We start from the raw sequence: 15,528 nt of genomic DNA, 5'->3' as shown, positions 1-15,528 counted from the left end.
TTAAATCAGTAAAATATCCAACATGCTTGGTATTGTCAAACCCTCAGTAAACTTTTACCAACTAAATTAATCAACAAGTTAGTGACATTTAATGTCAAATTAGACCTTGGACTCCAAAGATAACCTTTTCCTGGTTTTGTTTGGTTTTAGGATTAAATAAATTTATTTTTATTTCATTCTTTTGGGGTAGGGTGCCAAAACCTGAATAAATGATTTTTAAAGAGATCCAATAAAAAAGAATCCAAAAATCCAGTCGATGCTTTTTTTTTTTTTTTTTTTTTTGCTTATACAGCAGAAATTTATTTTCTCACAGTTCTGGAACACATAGGTCAAATTGTGGGCAGGTTTGGTTGCTTCTGAGGACTCTCTCCTGGGCTTGTAGATGGACCTCTGCTGCCTGTCTAGCTGGTCTTCCCTGAGTTCCTGTTTTCTAATCTCCTTTTCTTGTAAGGACACCACTCATAGTGAATTAGGTCCCACCCCCTAATGACTTCGCCCCCCCCCCCCCCAGTGACTTCATTTTAACTTAATTGTTTCTTTAACCTTATCTCCAAATACAGTCACATTCTGAGATACTGGGGATTAGGACCGCGCTGTATGAATCCTGAAGGGATTAAATTCAGCCTGTAATATCCCTGTACCCTACAACCCTATTTTAGCAATGACCTTTTCCACCCTTAAAGATGATTCTACTTAGTTTTAGGGGTGGTAACATAATTGTTATATTTTAATTATCAAAAACAATTCTGCTAAATAAGCACACAGTGACAACTATCACTTTAATCGGCCCTTCGGGACTCCCTGGGCCTGGGGCAGGCATGCAGAGGGTCAGAGCCCGGTCCAAGGGACTTGCTAGGGTTGGGGGTGAGGGGGTGGGGAAGGACTTCGCGGTCAGGGAAAGAACGCGGGTCAGCGGATGGCCGTCCAAACGCCGCCAGCCAAACGCATCTCTGGGCTTTTTCCTCCGACATCTTGGGGGTGACCAGGTGACGTTAGTGTTCCTGAAGGCTAGTGAGCCTACGCTGGTGCAGGACTTCAGTTTACACAGCGCTTTGACAGCTTTTGTCTCTCGTAAGCCTCCTGTCCCCGGGGTGAGGCTGGCGGAATGGGTCAGCGGTCAACTGTTTACTCGGCCCACATTCCGAGGAGGAAAATGGGCCCCCGCGCGGGAGTGCGACTCGCTCCAGAGACAGTTAACTCAGCGACACCCGGGGGCCCCGACACCCCCAGTTCGGCCTCCTCGGCCCCTCTGCACGCACGCGCAGTCGCAGAGCTCTTCCTGCGAAGAAGCTGCGGACACTCAGCGGCGGCTGCGTCAGCGCGTGTGGCCGCGAGAGGGCCTCGAACGGCCTCACGTCACTGTGTGCGACGGCGCCTGCGCCGGAGAGCATGCTGCCAGCCGCGCGGCGAGGTCTGGGCTTCGTACGGCTGCGGCTCCTTCGGGGGTGGCCTGGGCTCACGACCTTCTCCTTCCTGCGCGGCCTTGTGCCAGAGCCTTTGGAGACAGCCCGGTCAGTGTGTTGCGAATCCTCCCCTAGAGACGCACGGGATGGAGAGGGACGGCGCGAAGCGTCACGGAGGAAAGCTCCTGGCACAGAGTCGCCTCCGTCTCTCCCTCCGCGCGTCCGAGGCACTGGGACCAGACGTCTTTCGTCGCTGGAAAGCCTCAGACTGCCGACGCCACGAGAGGAGTCACCCCCTCAAGAGCGCGAGGACTCGAGCGGAGACCAGGGCCAGCCCGGTCCCGCTCACCGGGGAGCCGGGGGTCCCTTGCCGCCCTCCCTGGCCCAGTCCGGGACCGAGGTAGAAGAGCTTCATGGCTCCTCTTCCCGGTCGACTTCCAGAGAGGGGCCCTTTCGCGCTGGGGAGCTGATCTTAGCCGAGACGGGGAAGAGAGAGACACAATTTAAAAAATTATTTAGGTTGAGTAACGCCGGACACTTAAATAGTAGCTGGGGGACAGTCCCGTTCAGCGAGATCGTGGGGAAGTTTCCCGGCCAGATACTGAGGAGTTCCTCTGGGAAGCACTTCATGCTGAGGAGGCCGGCGTTGGAAGACTATGTATTACTGATGAAAAGAGGGCCTGCCATAACATATCCGAAGGTAATGCGGTGGGAATTAAGTGTGTACTGATTCCAGAAAGAACAAAACGGGTGCGGAACTGCAGTCCTGATTCATGTACTTAAAGCACATCTCAGGGGCGCCTGGGTGGCCCAGTCTGTTGAAGCCTCCGACTTTGGCTCAGGTGGTGATCTTAGGGGTAGTGGGTTTGAGCCCCGCGTGGGGCTCTGTGCTCATAGCTCAGAGCCTGGAGCCAGCTTTGGATTCTGTGTCTCCCTCTCTTTGCCCCTTCCCTGCTCATGCTCTCTCTCTCTCAAAAATAAACATTAAAAAAAAAAAAAAAAAAAAAAAAAAAAAAGCACATCTCAGAACATTTAAATTGTTCTCAGACTTAAAAAAATAATAAAATAAAACAATGCATATGAACTTTGCATATCTTATGATTGCTAATTTTAGGGGGAAACCGTCACCTTTAATTTTAATTTCGGAGTGTCAGTTCTCTCATCTGCAAAGTGAAAAGAATATTGACTTACTATACAGAGTAATGTGGACTAACGAGGCACTAATAAGTACTTACATTTGTTTCCCATAACCATTAAGTTTGCAAATTCAGGACCCGAGAATGTTCAACTCTTTTAGTACCATATGGAGATATTTTAATCATCATTTAATAAGCCATGTTACTAGGGGTAATGCTTTTTCTCTTTAGAGAAAACATTTTTGTATGAAAACATTTGACACTGAACACTAAACATAAAAGATATTCTTTATAAATAAATGAACTTCCTAAGGTTCCTTGTTATAGTTTTATCATAATCGTCCATTGCTAGTGGTTTATTTCAGTTTTTAATCATGGTCATACCAGTTCTACTTCATGATTGTTTCCTTAAATTCTCTACACCTTTTTTATAAATTTTTTTTTCAACGTTTATTTATTTTTGGGACAGAGAGAGACAGCATGAACGGGGAGGGGCAGAGAGAGAGGGAGACACAGAATCGGAAACAGGCTCCAGGCTCCGAGCCATCAGCCCAGAGCCTGACGCGGAGCTCGAACTCACGGACCGCGAGATCGTGACCTGGCTGAAGTCGGACGCTTAACCGACTGCGCCACCCAGGCGCCCCAATTCTCTACACCTTTTAAGTGAGGGCCTTCTGCTGATTTCTCTGTTCTTTGAACTCCTATTGTTACTTAATGTCTGTAATTTTGGTATTATGCTAAAGTGCTGCTTTATTTACTAACCAATTCTTGAATCTCTTATTTCATCAAGTAAAATATAAGCTCTTGGTAGACTGGACCAGAGTTTAATCCTTTTTTTTCACACGTTTCTTCTCTGAGTCCAACACAGTGTTTGGTAAGAGTGTGTACTTAGTACATATTTATTGGTCACTGAGTCACCTATACTGTGTTTCAATCATAGGATATGAATATGATACTGTCGATGATGGATATCCACCCAGGTGATACTGTTTTGGAAGCTGGCTCAGGCTCTGGTGGAATGAGCTTATTTTTATCCAAAGCAGGTAAGAGATTGGGATAAATGAGCAGGGTTTAGATGGGCAAAGAAAATGTTCGATCTTTCCTAATAACAGAAAGTAAAATGAAGATGTTTTAGAAAATATTCACATAACTTTGTGATCAAGAGCATTCTTCTTGAAACTAAATGCAGGCAACTATTTTTCTTTCCATATTGTACGTTCATTCTAGTCATTCTCTTTGTAACCCTCTCTCCATTTTCTGTGTTTTCTCTTGCTCCCTCCATGTATTTTAGGGCTTCTTCCTTTTTTTTTTTTTTAAACTTTTTATTGGGATGTAACGTAGCCATAGTGCACTGATCATAAGTGTGTAGACTTCAAAGAATTTTTTTTTTTAATTTTTTTTAACGTTTATTTATTTTTGGGACAGAGAGAGACAGAGCATGAACGGGGGAGGGGCAGAGAGAGAGGGAGACACAGAATCGGAAACAGGCTCCAGGCTCTGAGCCATCAGCCCAGAGCCCGATGCGGGGCTCGAACTCACGGACCGCGAGATCGTGACCTGGCTGAAATCGGACGCTTAACCGACTGCGCCACCCAGGCGCCCCAGAATTTTTAATGTAGTAACCATATCAAGTACTCATCACCCAGATCGAGACAAGGAATGTTGCTGCATCACAGAAACCTCCTCATGTCTCCTCTTGCTCATAATCCTCCTGCATTCTTTTTTAAATAATAAACTTTGTTACAGCTGTTGAAGGTGTATATGGGTAGATTTTATAAGGAGTACAGATAGAAATACACTGAATTAAACCTTTTGTTCTTTGACCTAATGCCATCACATACAAACATAATCCAGTTTATACAAGGTCAGGAAATTCATTCTGGCCTCCTCAAATCTTTTGTTTGATTCTTTTCTGTACATAGTTAAAGGCAGTAATTTCTTTTTTTTTTTTTTTTATTTTTTATTTATTTATTTATTTATTTTTAAAGGCAGTAATTTCTTCACAGTGACTGATTCCTAAAGGCATTTGATAGAGTGAATTTATAAAAAATTTGTGAGAGGAGTGCCCATATTTCTAACATCTATAGTATCAGAGGAGTGTCATGGCATGAATAATCCCAAACTATGAGTGATCAAATTATTGCTATTTACTTTTGGGATGGATTTTTTTCTCCATAATTTTCTTTTCTAATTGTTTAGCTTATGCTATTATTATCACTCATTTTTATCTTTTGAGAACATGATGCATTGCAGCTGGAGTTACATTTCAAAAGACATCCTTGAATTTAAACTTTTCATTAGAGAGGTCCCCCGGGTGGCTCAGTCTGTTGAACATACAGCTTCAGCTCAGGTCATGATCTCACAGTTTGTGGGTTCAAGCCCCACATCAGGCTCTGTGCTGATAGCTCAGAGCCTGGAGCCTGCTTAGTATTCTGTGTCTGCCTCTCTCTCTCTCTCTGCCCCTCCCCCACTCACTCGCGCATGCACGTGCTCTCTCTCTCTCTCTCTCTGTCTCTCACATTCTCTCAAAAATAAATAAACATTAAAAAAATTTTCTTTTTTAAATTTAAAGTTTTCATTGCGCCTGGGTGGCTCAGTTGGTTAAGCGTCCAACTTCAGCTCAGGTCATGATCTCACAGCTTGTGAGTTTGAGCCCCACATTGTCTCTGTGCTGACGTTCAGAGCCTGGAGCCTGCCTCAGATTCTGTGTCTCCCTCTCTCGCTGCACCTCCCCCACTCATATTCTGTCTCTCTCTCAAAAATAAATAAACATTACAAATAAATAAATAAATTTAAACTTTCCATTAGTAAACGACAGACTGATGTGGGACAGCTTCCAAATGATATGCAAATCACCTCAAACAGAGGTGGGTGGAAAATTTTTGCTGTAAATTAAAATACGTATTAGTCTTTTGCAGAAACTCCACTATTACCATGGTAAACAGTTTAAAAGTTTTTCAGACACACACAAAAATACAAATCTCTTTTAAATGTATGAATGGCTGGGGTACCTGGGTGGCTCAGTGGGTTAAGCATCCAACTCTTAGTTTTGGTTCAGGGCTTGATCTCAAAGTTTGTGAGTTCGAGCCCTGTGTTGGGCTCTGTGCTGACAGCGTGGTGCCTGCTTGGGATTCTGTCTTGCTCTCTCTTTGCCCCTCCCCTGCTTGCTCTTTAACTCTCACTCTCTAAAAAATAAATGTTAAAAAAAAAAAGCTTGTACTAAAACAAAAATAAAAGGCCTAACTTCATCCATAACTAAAGAAATGTAAATTATAACTTCAGTGATAAGTTATTCAGTTTTTACTTACTTATATTTTCTTGTTTTCCTTTTTTAAAATTTTGTTAATGTTTATTTTGAGAGAAAGAGACAGAGCATGAGCAGGGAAGGGGCAGAGAGAGAGGGAGACCAGAATCCAAAGCAGCCTCCAGGCTCTGACCTGTCAGAACAGAGCCCCGTGCAGGACTTGACCTTACAGATTGCGAGATCATGACCTGAGCCAAAGTCAGACACTTAATGCACTGAGCCATCCAGACACCCCTATATTCAGTTTTTAGATTGACACAGATAAAAAGTTTGAAAACTCTTTCTTGAAGAAAGTATGGAGAAATAAGTACTCTACTACGTTGTTGGTAGAGTGTAAATTGGTATCATTTTTCTGGAGGATAATTTTGTAATGATTTTCAAAATAAAAAATTCACATACCTCTTGAGCTAGCAGTTTCATTTTTAGGACTGTCATTTCATGAATACAAAGATTTAGGGAAAATAATTTTCATTGCAGTATTGTTTGTTATAGCGTAAGACTAGAAACAAGCTAAATGTTCATCAGTAGGTGATTGGTTAAATAAACTATGGAATAGCCATACGATGGAACATAGTAGCTCTTAAAAAGAATGTAGTAGATCATTAATCACTGAAATATCACTGGTAAGTAAGAAGGTAAGCATGGGACAGTATATATAATACATGTATGTTTTAATGTGTGTTAAAAACAGGGAGAGACACTTCACATGGTAAAGTAGGTAACCAAAGTAACATGGTTGCCTCTGAAGAAGATTGATTAAGGCTCTGTGATGCGATAGAGAGTTTTGTATTATTTGTATTACACCATGCACTATTTGTATTATTTTTTCACATCCATATACTACCTTTGCAAAATAATTTTTTATAATCTTTTATGAACTAATAAATACAATGAAATATCATAAGTTGTTTTTTTAATTAAGTGGGATCACAAGGACAAGTCCTCAGTTTTGAAATACGAAAAGACCACCTTGAATTGGCTAAGAAGAATTATAAAAACTGGTGTGATTCATGGAAAATAAGTCATGTAGAAGAGTGGCCAGACAATGTGAATTTTATTCATAAGGATATTTCAGGAGCAACTGAAGATATAAAATCTTTAACATTTGATGCGGTAAGTTTTCTAAAGTGGGTGCTATGATATTATCTAATACTGACTACAAAGAAAACAGGCATCATACTTTATACGGAAGGCTCTTCCTTCATTATTTGCACCATTTCTATCTGTAGGAGGAATATTTTCCTTTAATATCATGATAGGATTTAGAGTAGAAAGACATACTGAATCAGATGTCAAAGTTGTTAATAAATGTGGAGTAATAACCAAACCAAATACGAAGAGGAGTGACTAACTTCAGCATTTCCAGGATAAAGGAATAATAATTTGGAAGCAGCATTGGAAGCATATTGATCCTAGTGCCTGACTTCACGTTGTGAGATTTGGGGGAATAAATGGCCTCCATTTGTGAGAGAATAGCCAAGAGGAATCTTTGAACAGTTAATGTCAGGATGTAGATGAGCGCTCATTAAAGATGTTGAGGACAGAGGCATTTGTTATGAACACAGCTCCAGAAAGTGGAGTGGATGGATTTGTAAGGAGGAGGAGCACTGGGAGGTTCAGTTAGGGGAGAAGGATAGTTGATGACAGGATGATATTTTAGGCTGTGACCAGTTATGGTGGAGATGTGGGACGTGGAGGTATTAGGTGGCCTCAGAGTTTCAGAATTCTTTATTTATTAAAAAAAATTTTTTTTAATGTTTATTTTTGTGAGAGAGAAAGCTCTGGGGGGAGCAGAGAGAGAGAGGGACACAGAATCCAAAGCAGGCTCCAGGCTCTGAACTGTCAGCAAAGAGCCCGACATGGGGCTCAAACTCATGAACTATGAGATCATGACCTGAGCCAAAGTCAGATGCTCAACTAGCTGAGCCACCCAGGTGCCCCTCAGAATTCGAATAAGTTACCTTATCCTTGATGATTCCATTATCATTTCATAGCTTGACACTACAGACTGAGGTCTAGGTAAGGAGTCTTCTTTGCTTTTCTTAATTGGCTTTTGGAAAGTTGGATTACTTTAGGACATTTATGAGGGAAACTGGTTGAAAAATGAGATTTTTATCAAGACTGGTTCCTATCTTTAGCGTTCTTAAAGTCTATAGTTTTGGTGACACAGATCCTGGACACAAGGACCACAATTCCATTTTTTTTTTCTTCCCCTTAATGTTTTTGAGAGAGACAGAGTGCAAATGGGGGAGGGGCAGAGAGAGAAGGAGACATAGAATCTGCAGCAGGCTCTAGGTCCTGAGCTATCAGCACAGAGCCCAACGCGGGGCTTGAACTCTGAACTATGAGATCACGACCTGAGTCGTAGTCAGACACTTAATCGACTGAGCCACCCAGGTGCCCCATACAGTTTTTTTTCTTTATCCTTGTTTGTTTTGCATATTACAGCTCAGTAAGGGTCCCCCCCCCCAATTTTTTTTTTTTTTCTCTACCTAGGCTATCCATAAGAATGTCATAGATACCTGGGAGGTTAATTGGTCATCAGAAGTTTGTTTGATGATCATGACACACAAGGATTCTAATGATATCATTGAAGCTTTTTAGAAACCTGCCGAACCATCCTTGATCTCAAAGAATATTCCTTACTAGATTTATTCAGCGGACTCTTGAGCATAGTGCCAGATGTTTATCAGTATGAGAAATATAGGAGGAGTCATACTCCTGCCATCCGAAATGATGCTAAACTGAACAAAAAAGGTGGAAAACCACAAAGAGAACAAAAGGAGAAAAAATGGCTAATAAAATATTTTTGAGAAATTTTAAAAAGCCTAACCAGCAGAAGGGGAATGCACACAATGGGATACTGAAAATAGTATTATTTAACATAGTGAAATAGTGTATTATATCTACATCAGTAAATCTCAAAGACATGATGTTTAGTGAAAAAAGCATTATAAAAAATGTGTGTATATGTAAAATTTAAAACTACGTAAAACGGTACCATGTATCGTTTGTAGCAATATACATATGTTGTAAAAGTAGAAAATTATTTGGGAACATTACCAACTTCAGGACAATGATTATCTCTGAGGAGAGAAAGGGAACGGGAAGAGGGAAATAAGTTTCAGAGTCCACTCAGCCTGGTTCACTCTTGGGCTCCCATAATAGCCAAGATGACGTTGGGTAAGTTACTTCAATCTTTCTGTACCTCAGTCTCTTCACATATTAACAGGAATGATAACAATATTTCCTATTTCATAGAGTTGTTGAGGATTAGATAAGATACTTCATATAAAGTGCATAGAACAGTGCCTCATGTATAGTAAGCATTAAAGAAATATTAGCTATGATTTTCATCTTATTATTTCTCTCCTTTTCCTCACCTGTTTAAATTCTACTTTTCCTTCAAAGTTTAGATCAGAGGTCACCTTCTTCACTGGAATATACCTTACTCACCTAACTGGGGGATTATCATCATTCTCTGAATTATTGAACCACTGTTTCTTGATACAATAAGCATTTATTAAAGATCTGTTTTGTACTGCAATGTACTATGCTAAGACAGAAATGAAGTATACATTTAAAGGAGCTTTCATTCTAGAAGATAGACATACAATTACTGGAAAGACTCACAAGTGTGGAATACCACGACTGTAGAAATTAGGTGTCATGAGATGAAACTGCAAATGTAGTCATCGGGGGCTAGATAATGAAGAACACTTATGTATATTTCAAGCTAGGGCATATGGACATTATCTTATAGGTAATGGGAACATTACCTATATAAAAAAAAATTTCTTTTTTAAATTTATTTATTTTGGAGAGGGTGGGGGGAGCACCAGGAAGAGAGGGAAAAGGAGAGAGAATCTCAAGCAGGCTCTGAGGTGTCAGCACAGAGCCTGATGCGGGTCTCAAACTCACGAGCCATGAGATCATGACCTGAACCGAAATCAAATCAGACACTTAATCAACTGAGCCACCCAGGCGCCCCACTACTGATGAGTTCCTAGTGGAGAAGCAGAATGTCCAAATTCCCATTTTAGAGTAATTCTTTTTTTTTTTTTTTTTTTATTCCAGTGTAGTTAACATACAGTGATCTGTTTCAGGTGTACAATATAGTGGTTCAGCAGTTCCATGTATTAGTACTCATCAAGATAAGTGTACTCTTCTATTTGAGAGTAATTGTGGTGCAATGACGGAAGCTGTGAGTCTATGTAGAAAGCTATTGTAATGTTTCAACAAGATACAATGAGGTCCTGATCTAAGGCATTAGCAGTAGGATGACTTTGAACAATACTTCAGAGGTATATTTGTGGGGCTGGATAATTTTAATCCAAACAGAAGTGTCAGACTCCACAGATCCTCGAAAGAGAGTTCAAGGTAAAGAAAATGATGACTCCAACAAGTTTCTGGTTTGAGTGACTAGATGGAAATGTTCACTGAGAAGAAAGTATTCAACAGGATTGGCAGTTTTCTTGGTTGTCTGATTTTTGGTCCCGTCAATAACATAGACAAACTACACCCAAAGAAACCCATTAATGTTCATCGTCTTGACCCTTTGATTCAGTCACTGGGATCTTTCCTTGGAATCTAATAGGCATTTTAAACTCATGTCCAAACCTGAATTCTTGATTATTTCTGCCAAGCCTGCTCCTCCCATAGTCTTCATCATTTTCCTCATTGGAAAAGGACATCTCTATTCTTTCTGTGGCTTAGGCTGAAAACACTGGATTCATCCTGATTCCTCTTTGTCTCACATCTCACAACCAATCCTAATTGCAACTGGCTCTACCTTTTCTTTTCTTTTTTTTTTTTTCAACGTTTATTTATTTTTGGGACAGAGAGACAGAGCATGAACGGGGCAGGGGCAGAGAGAGAGGGAGACACAGAATCGGAAACAGGCTCCAGGCTCTGAGCCATCAGCCCAGTGGCTCTACCTTTTCAAAATGTATACCGCTCATGGCATACAATGCTGTTTGCTTGTTGCAAGTCCTCATCCTTCCTTGCCCTCTCTCAATCTTCTCTATGTATGGATTTAATAAGTCTGAATGTACTTCATGCCACTGAATTGTGAGTGAATTCATCTCTTACCATTTCCCCCTTTTGTCTCCACTGCAGTGACAGTGGCCTTCTCAGATTCACCAAGTATCCTACAGCCTCAGAACATTTGTATTTGCTGTTCTTTCCATCTGGAGCATACTTACCCCCTAAATTTCCACAGGGTAAGCTTAATGATTTTCTTCAGGTCTCTTTACTGACCAACCTATATATAAAATGGCATTTCCTTTCCTTGTTACTCTGTATCCTTCTTACTTTGCTTTGTAATTCTATAGTTCTTCTTGTCACTTATCCTCCTCTGATTTACATATCTATTGGATTCTTGTTTAATGTCTATCCCTTTATTAGGATATATGTTCTCTTGAAACAGAGTTTCTTATTACTACTTAGCAAAATGCTTGGCACATGGAAGGTGCTCAGTAAATATTTGGTGAATGAATGATGAACCATTAATGCCATTTAAAAAAGACAAATAATGGAATAATTTCTAATTTAATAAATATGTTGTTGTACCAACTACCCTTAGCTTTCAGAGTTATCCATCAGTGAAAGCCACTGTATTTTCTATTTTGACCCTATTTTATTTTAAGTGATTTTTTTTTTAATTTTTTTTTCAACGTTTATTTATTTTTGGGACAGAGAGAGACAGAGCATGAACGGGGGAGGGGCAGAGAGAGAGGGAGACACAGAATCGGAAACAGGCTCCAGGCTCTGAGCCATCAGCCCACAGCCCGACGCGGGGCTGGAACTCACGGACCGCGAGATCGTGACCTGGCTGAAGTCGGACGCTTAACCGACTGCGCCACCCAGGCGCCCCTATTTTAAGTGATTTTTAAAAATTTTGTTTATTCATTGAATTCATTTACAGCTTTTGTGAGTTATAGCCTTATAGTCTGCAGTTGAATAAAGAATAAACAAACAAGGGACATGATTCTTACATTTTAGAATCTCTGAAATTAATATTCATAACTTTCCTGTTGAGCATAAAAATACATATTTGAGATCATGTGAATTCCTGCTGCCAAAAGCTGAATTAAAGTATTGAGTGAAACTTTATAAAGTATGTATTTGTATACATATGTGTATATGAAATACAGCTAAATAAAGATTCCTGTATTATCAGTATTGCCAAGTGTAAGACATGCCATTATGATTTTCATATAGTCAAGTACTATGACAAATCATGTAACAGTAAATATGCCTTTTGGGGGGGAGCAGCAAAATGATAGTTAATAGTATTATATTTTAAAAAATGAAAACTGTAACTGAGTAATCGCTTTCTAAAGTGTATCATTATACCACAGTAAAGAAAGAAAACTTGTGCTTTGTTTAAAAAAAACTCAGTCTGATTTGCTTTCCTCTCAACAGGTTGCTTTGGATATGTTGAATCCTCAAGTTGCTTTGCCTGTTTTATACCCAAATCTTAAACAGGGTGGTATATGTGCTGTATATCTAGCAAAGTGAGTAGTGTGGCTATTCTTTGTAATGTGATTTAAAAAAATTTTTTTTCATGTTTGAGAGAGAGAGAGAGACAGAGCCTGAGTAGGGGAGGGCAGAGAGAGGGATACACAGAATCTGAAGCAGGCTGCAGACTCCATGCTGTCAGCACAGAGCCCAACATGGGGGTCAAACTTGAGAACCACGAGATCATGACCTGAGCTGAAGTCGGACACTTAACCGACTGAGCCACCCAGGTGCCCCTGTAATGTGATTTTAAATACACTTTTATTTTGTCTTAAGTATTTGGTTAAAGTGTTCATTTTGTAACTGAATTAGAATTAGGTATATAGTTCATCTCATAAAACTTACGAAATGACATATGTCCCAATTAATTTATATTGCTGTTTAAATCATCCTTTACCTAAATGGTAATATAAGATGTGTATTTCTTCTGACAATTTAGAAGAAAATTTTTAAAAGTGTATTGTGAACAATTATGTTAAATTATGGTCTCTGTATTTTTTTACTTTCTATGAAAGTGCTTATTGTGTGCTCTAATTTGCGTATTTGTTTTTCCCCCTTCATTTAACTATAGCCTTTGAATTTGGGTCAAGAGATATAGTGAACTTAAGTATAAAGTTACTATTTTTGTAGAAATTTAAAGTACATTTTTTCCACTTTTCTAAAAGCATCACACAGGTTATTGAACTTTTAGATGGAATTCGCATCTGTGAACTTGCTCTCACATGTGAAAAGATAAGTGAAGTTATTGTCAGAGATTGGTTGGTTTGCCTTGCAAAACAGAAAAATGGAACTTTACCTCAAAAAGTAGAACCTAAAATCAATACAGATTTACAATTACATTCTCAAAAGAAAGTTAGCATTGAAGATGAGATGTTTCAAGAGGATGACCATGGTAAGCTTCAATTTTATTTCATATGTGTTTGCAATAATAAATCGAGAATAGGCTCCTGAGTGTATTGACCAATATTCAGAGCTGTTTCTCAGGGATTTGGGTTTTTTTTCCCCTAGAGAAGATGAAATATACTATTTCTTTGTTAAATTAAAATCTCTTAAGGGACAGAGTAATGTTTTTTTGCCTTTTATGTAAAACTCTGATACCTTTGAAGAATTGAACTTCTTATAATATTTGTATTTTACTTGTATCAAGGAGGTTGGCTTATGAAATACTTTAAATATACTAAAGGATGTTTTTAATTTAGGTCAGTGATTATTACTGAAGGCAAAGAATAGGACCTAATATGCAAATGGCTAATATTCCAAAAAGCAACTTCTGGACACTGCTAGAATTTGTCAAAGAACTAAATTTAAGTCCTTGCTGTATGTACACATTATTTAGGTCTTGAACAAGTTTTCAAATATCCATTGATTTATGATATATAAGCTCACCCATTTGGTTATAAAACCATATACAAGTTTATCATTTAATCCTTTTCAAATTGTTTTGTAAGATAACTGGCAGAGTAGCTCCAAAACAAATGCTGAAAAAAATGTCTGAGAGAAAAAACTTAAAAGAAACAGTAATTTGTATTTTAACAGTTTTGTGAGCAAATTATAACATATTTTATGTAGCTTATAATATATATTTTCTACAACAGAAGAATCACATTCGGATTTTCCATATGGATCATTTCCCTATATTGCTAGACCTATACACTGGCAAACTGGTCATACAGGTGAGTGATGTTTTCAGGTCATATTAAATGGTGTTTTCTTCTAATTATTGTAATGACCTTACTTTTTTTCTCTCTCCTTAAATTAGCATTTCTTGTCAAGCTGAGGAAGTTTAAACCACAACTTAACTGAGTACCTCAGAGGGTAGCAACTGATGTGAAGAAGGAAAGGTATCAAAATAGAACTTTATATTGCAAAACACTACTTTCATAGATTGAAATTTTTTGCTATATGATTTGTATAACTTTTACATATAATTTCAAAAAATAACAAAAGCTGAAGGAAAATGTGTAACATTTCAAAACAATTTAAATGTCCCATTTTGACACTTGTCTTGTAGTTTGACATTTTGTAGTTAATGATTCCAAGTTGGTTTAGTTGAGCCATTTCATTCTTCACTTCCTGTAAACCACTCCATAGATTTGTCTTTCTTCATAAAATTAGTTTTCTTTTCTTTGTCTGATTGATGGTCGTTGGCTACCAAAATAAAATACGCATTTTAAGATAAATTTTAATGTATTTGTGTATTTTAAGTACATATTTTAATGGCTTGTCTGTATCTTAAAAAGTAGCGAAATCTGGGTTATAGTAAATAATAGGAAAACTGATAAGAATCATATAACCATCTTAAAAACTGTAATAGAGGGGCGCCTGGGTGGCGCAGTCGGTTAAGCGTCCGACTTCAGCCAGGTCACGATCTCGCGGTCCGTGAGTTCGAGCCCCGCGTCAGGCTCTGGGCTGATGGCTCAGAGCCTGGAGCCTGTTTCCGATTCTGTGTCTCCCTCTCTCTCTGCCCCTCCCCCGTTCATGCTCTGTCTCTCTCTGTCCCAAAAATAAATAAACGTTGAAAAAATAAAAATAAAAAAAAAAACTGTAATAGAAGATGTAACAATTGACTCTTTTATCAGAATCAATTTAACTTGTTTGAAAGAACATCAGAATTAATTAGGGGTTTATTATTCATAGGCATCAGTTATTTAGCATTTACCAGGTACCCTACATTGTTTTAAACTTTATATAATGTTTTTTCATTTAATAGGGTAGCTTATCCTTAAGGTTATCTATATTCTACAGATAAACAAAAACGTAGAGTGGCTAGGTTATTGTTTAGATACGGGTTTTTATAGTTTTTATGTTTGTTTATTTTTTGAGAGACAGAGCACGAGTTGGGGAGGGGCAGAGAGAGAAGGAGACACAGAATCCGAAGCGGACTCCAGGCTCTGAGCTGTCAGCACAGAGCCTGATGCGGGCTCAAACTCACAAACTGTGAGATCATGACCTGAGCCGAAGTCGGACGCTTAACCAATTGAGCTACCCAGGCGCCCCAATGTTTTATAGTTTTTAAAGGGTAGTACCTGGGAGGATAAATGCTGCTATTCCTGGATTTATCCCTTAGGCTATTTAAAATAATAAATATTCTAAATAACATTTTACATATTTTTCATTTTTTGGAAAATTTTAACATCTCTGCTTTTTTAGACCATAAAGTTTA

The 15,528-nt window shown here is 39.0% G+C and overlaps 2 protein-coding genes and 1 long non-coding RNA gene across 7 annotated transcripts in view; 1 reads left to right on the top strand and 2 right to left on the bottom strand.

Annotated features, from left to right (window-relative positions):
* The first annotated feature begins 1,204 nt into the window (after positions 1-1,204).
* TRMT61B (tRNA methyltransferase 61B) lies at positions 1,205-14,545 on the top strand. The gene is made up of 7 exons (XM_040496396.1): positions 1,205-2,103; positions 3,480-3,582; positions 6,766-6,956; positions 12,270-12,361; positions 13,031-13,257; positions 13,961-14,038; positions 14,125-14,545. The coding sequence occupies exons 1-7, from the start codon at positions 1,390-1,392 to the stop codon at positions 14,166-14,168; spliced, it is 1,449 nt and encodes a 482-aa protein (XP_040352330.1). The 5' UTR covers positions 1,205-1,389; the 3' UTR covers positions 14,169-14,545.
* On the bottom strand, positions 10,476-10,911 carry LOC121044294 (uncharacterized). The gene is made up of 2 exons (XR_005797236.1): positions 10,781-10,911; positions 10,476-10,635 (listed from the first exon to the last, which is right to left on the bottom strand). It is a non-coding gene; the product is annotated as an uncharacterized LOC121044294 (long non-coding RNA).
* Positions 14,407-15,528, bottom strand: part of SPDYA (speedy/RINGO cell cycle regulator family member A) — a 37,580-nt gene continuing 36,458 nt past the window's right edge. For 4 of the 5 annotated variants that reach the window (XM_040496398.1, XM_040496400.1, XM_040496399.1 and 1 more), the window contains one exon: positions 14,407-14,513. In XM_040496398.1, the coding sequence (XP_040352332.1) occupies positions 14,425-14,513 (89 nt within the window). In that variant the 3' untranslated portion in view covers positions 14,407-14,424. The remainder of the gene's footprint in view (positions 14,514-15,528) is intronic. The other variant, XM_040496401.1, reaches the window with a different exon arrangement.

This window comes from Herpailurus yagouaroundi, unplaced genomic scaffold (genome assembly GCF_014898765.1).
Source record: "Herpailurus yagouaroundi ecotype Mexico unplaced genomic scaffold, PumYag 188, whole genome shotgun sequence".
Lineage (NCBI taxonomy): Eukaryota > Metazoa > Chordata > Mammalia > Carnivora > Felidae > Herpailurus > Herpailurus yagouaroundi.
The sequence above is the reverse complement of the archived record's forward strand: the minus strand, read 5'-3'. Positions and strand labels throughout refer to the sequence as shown.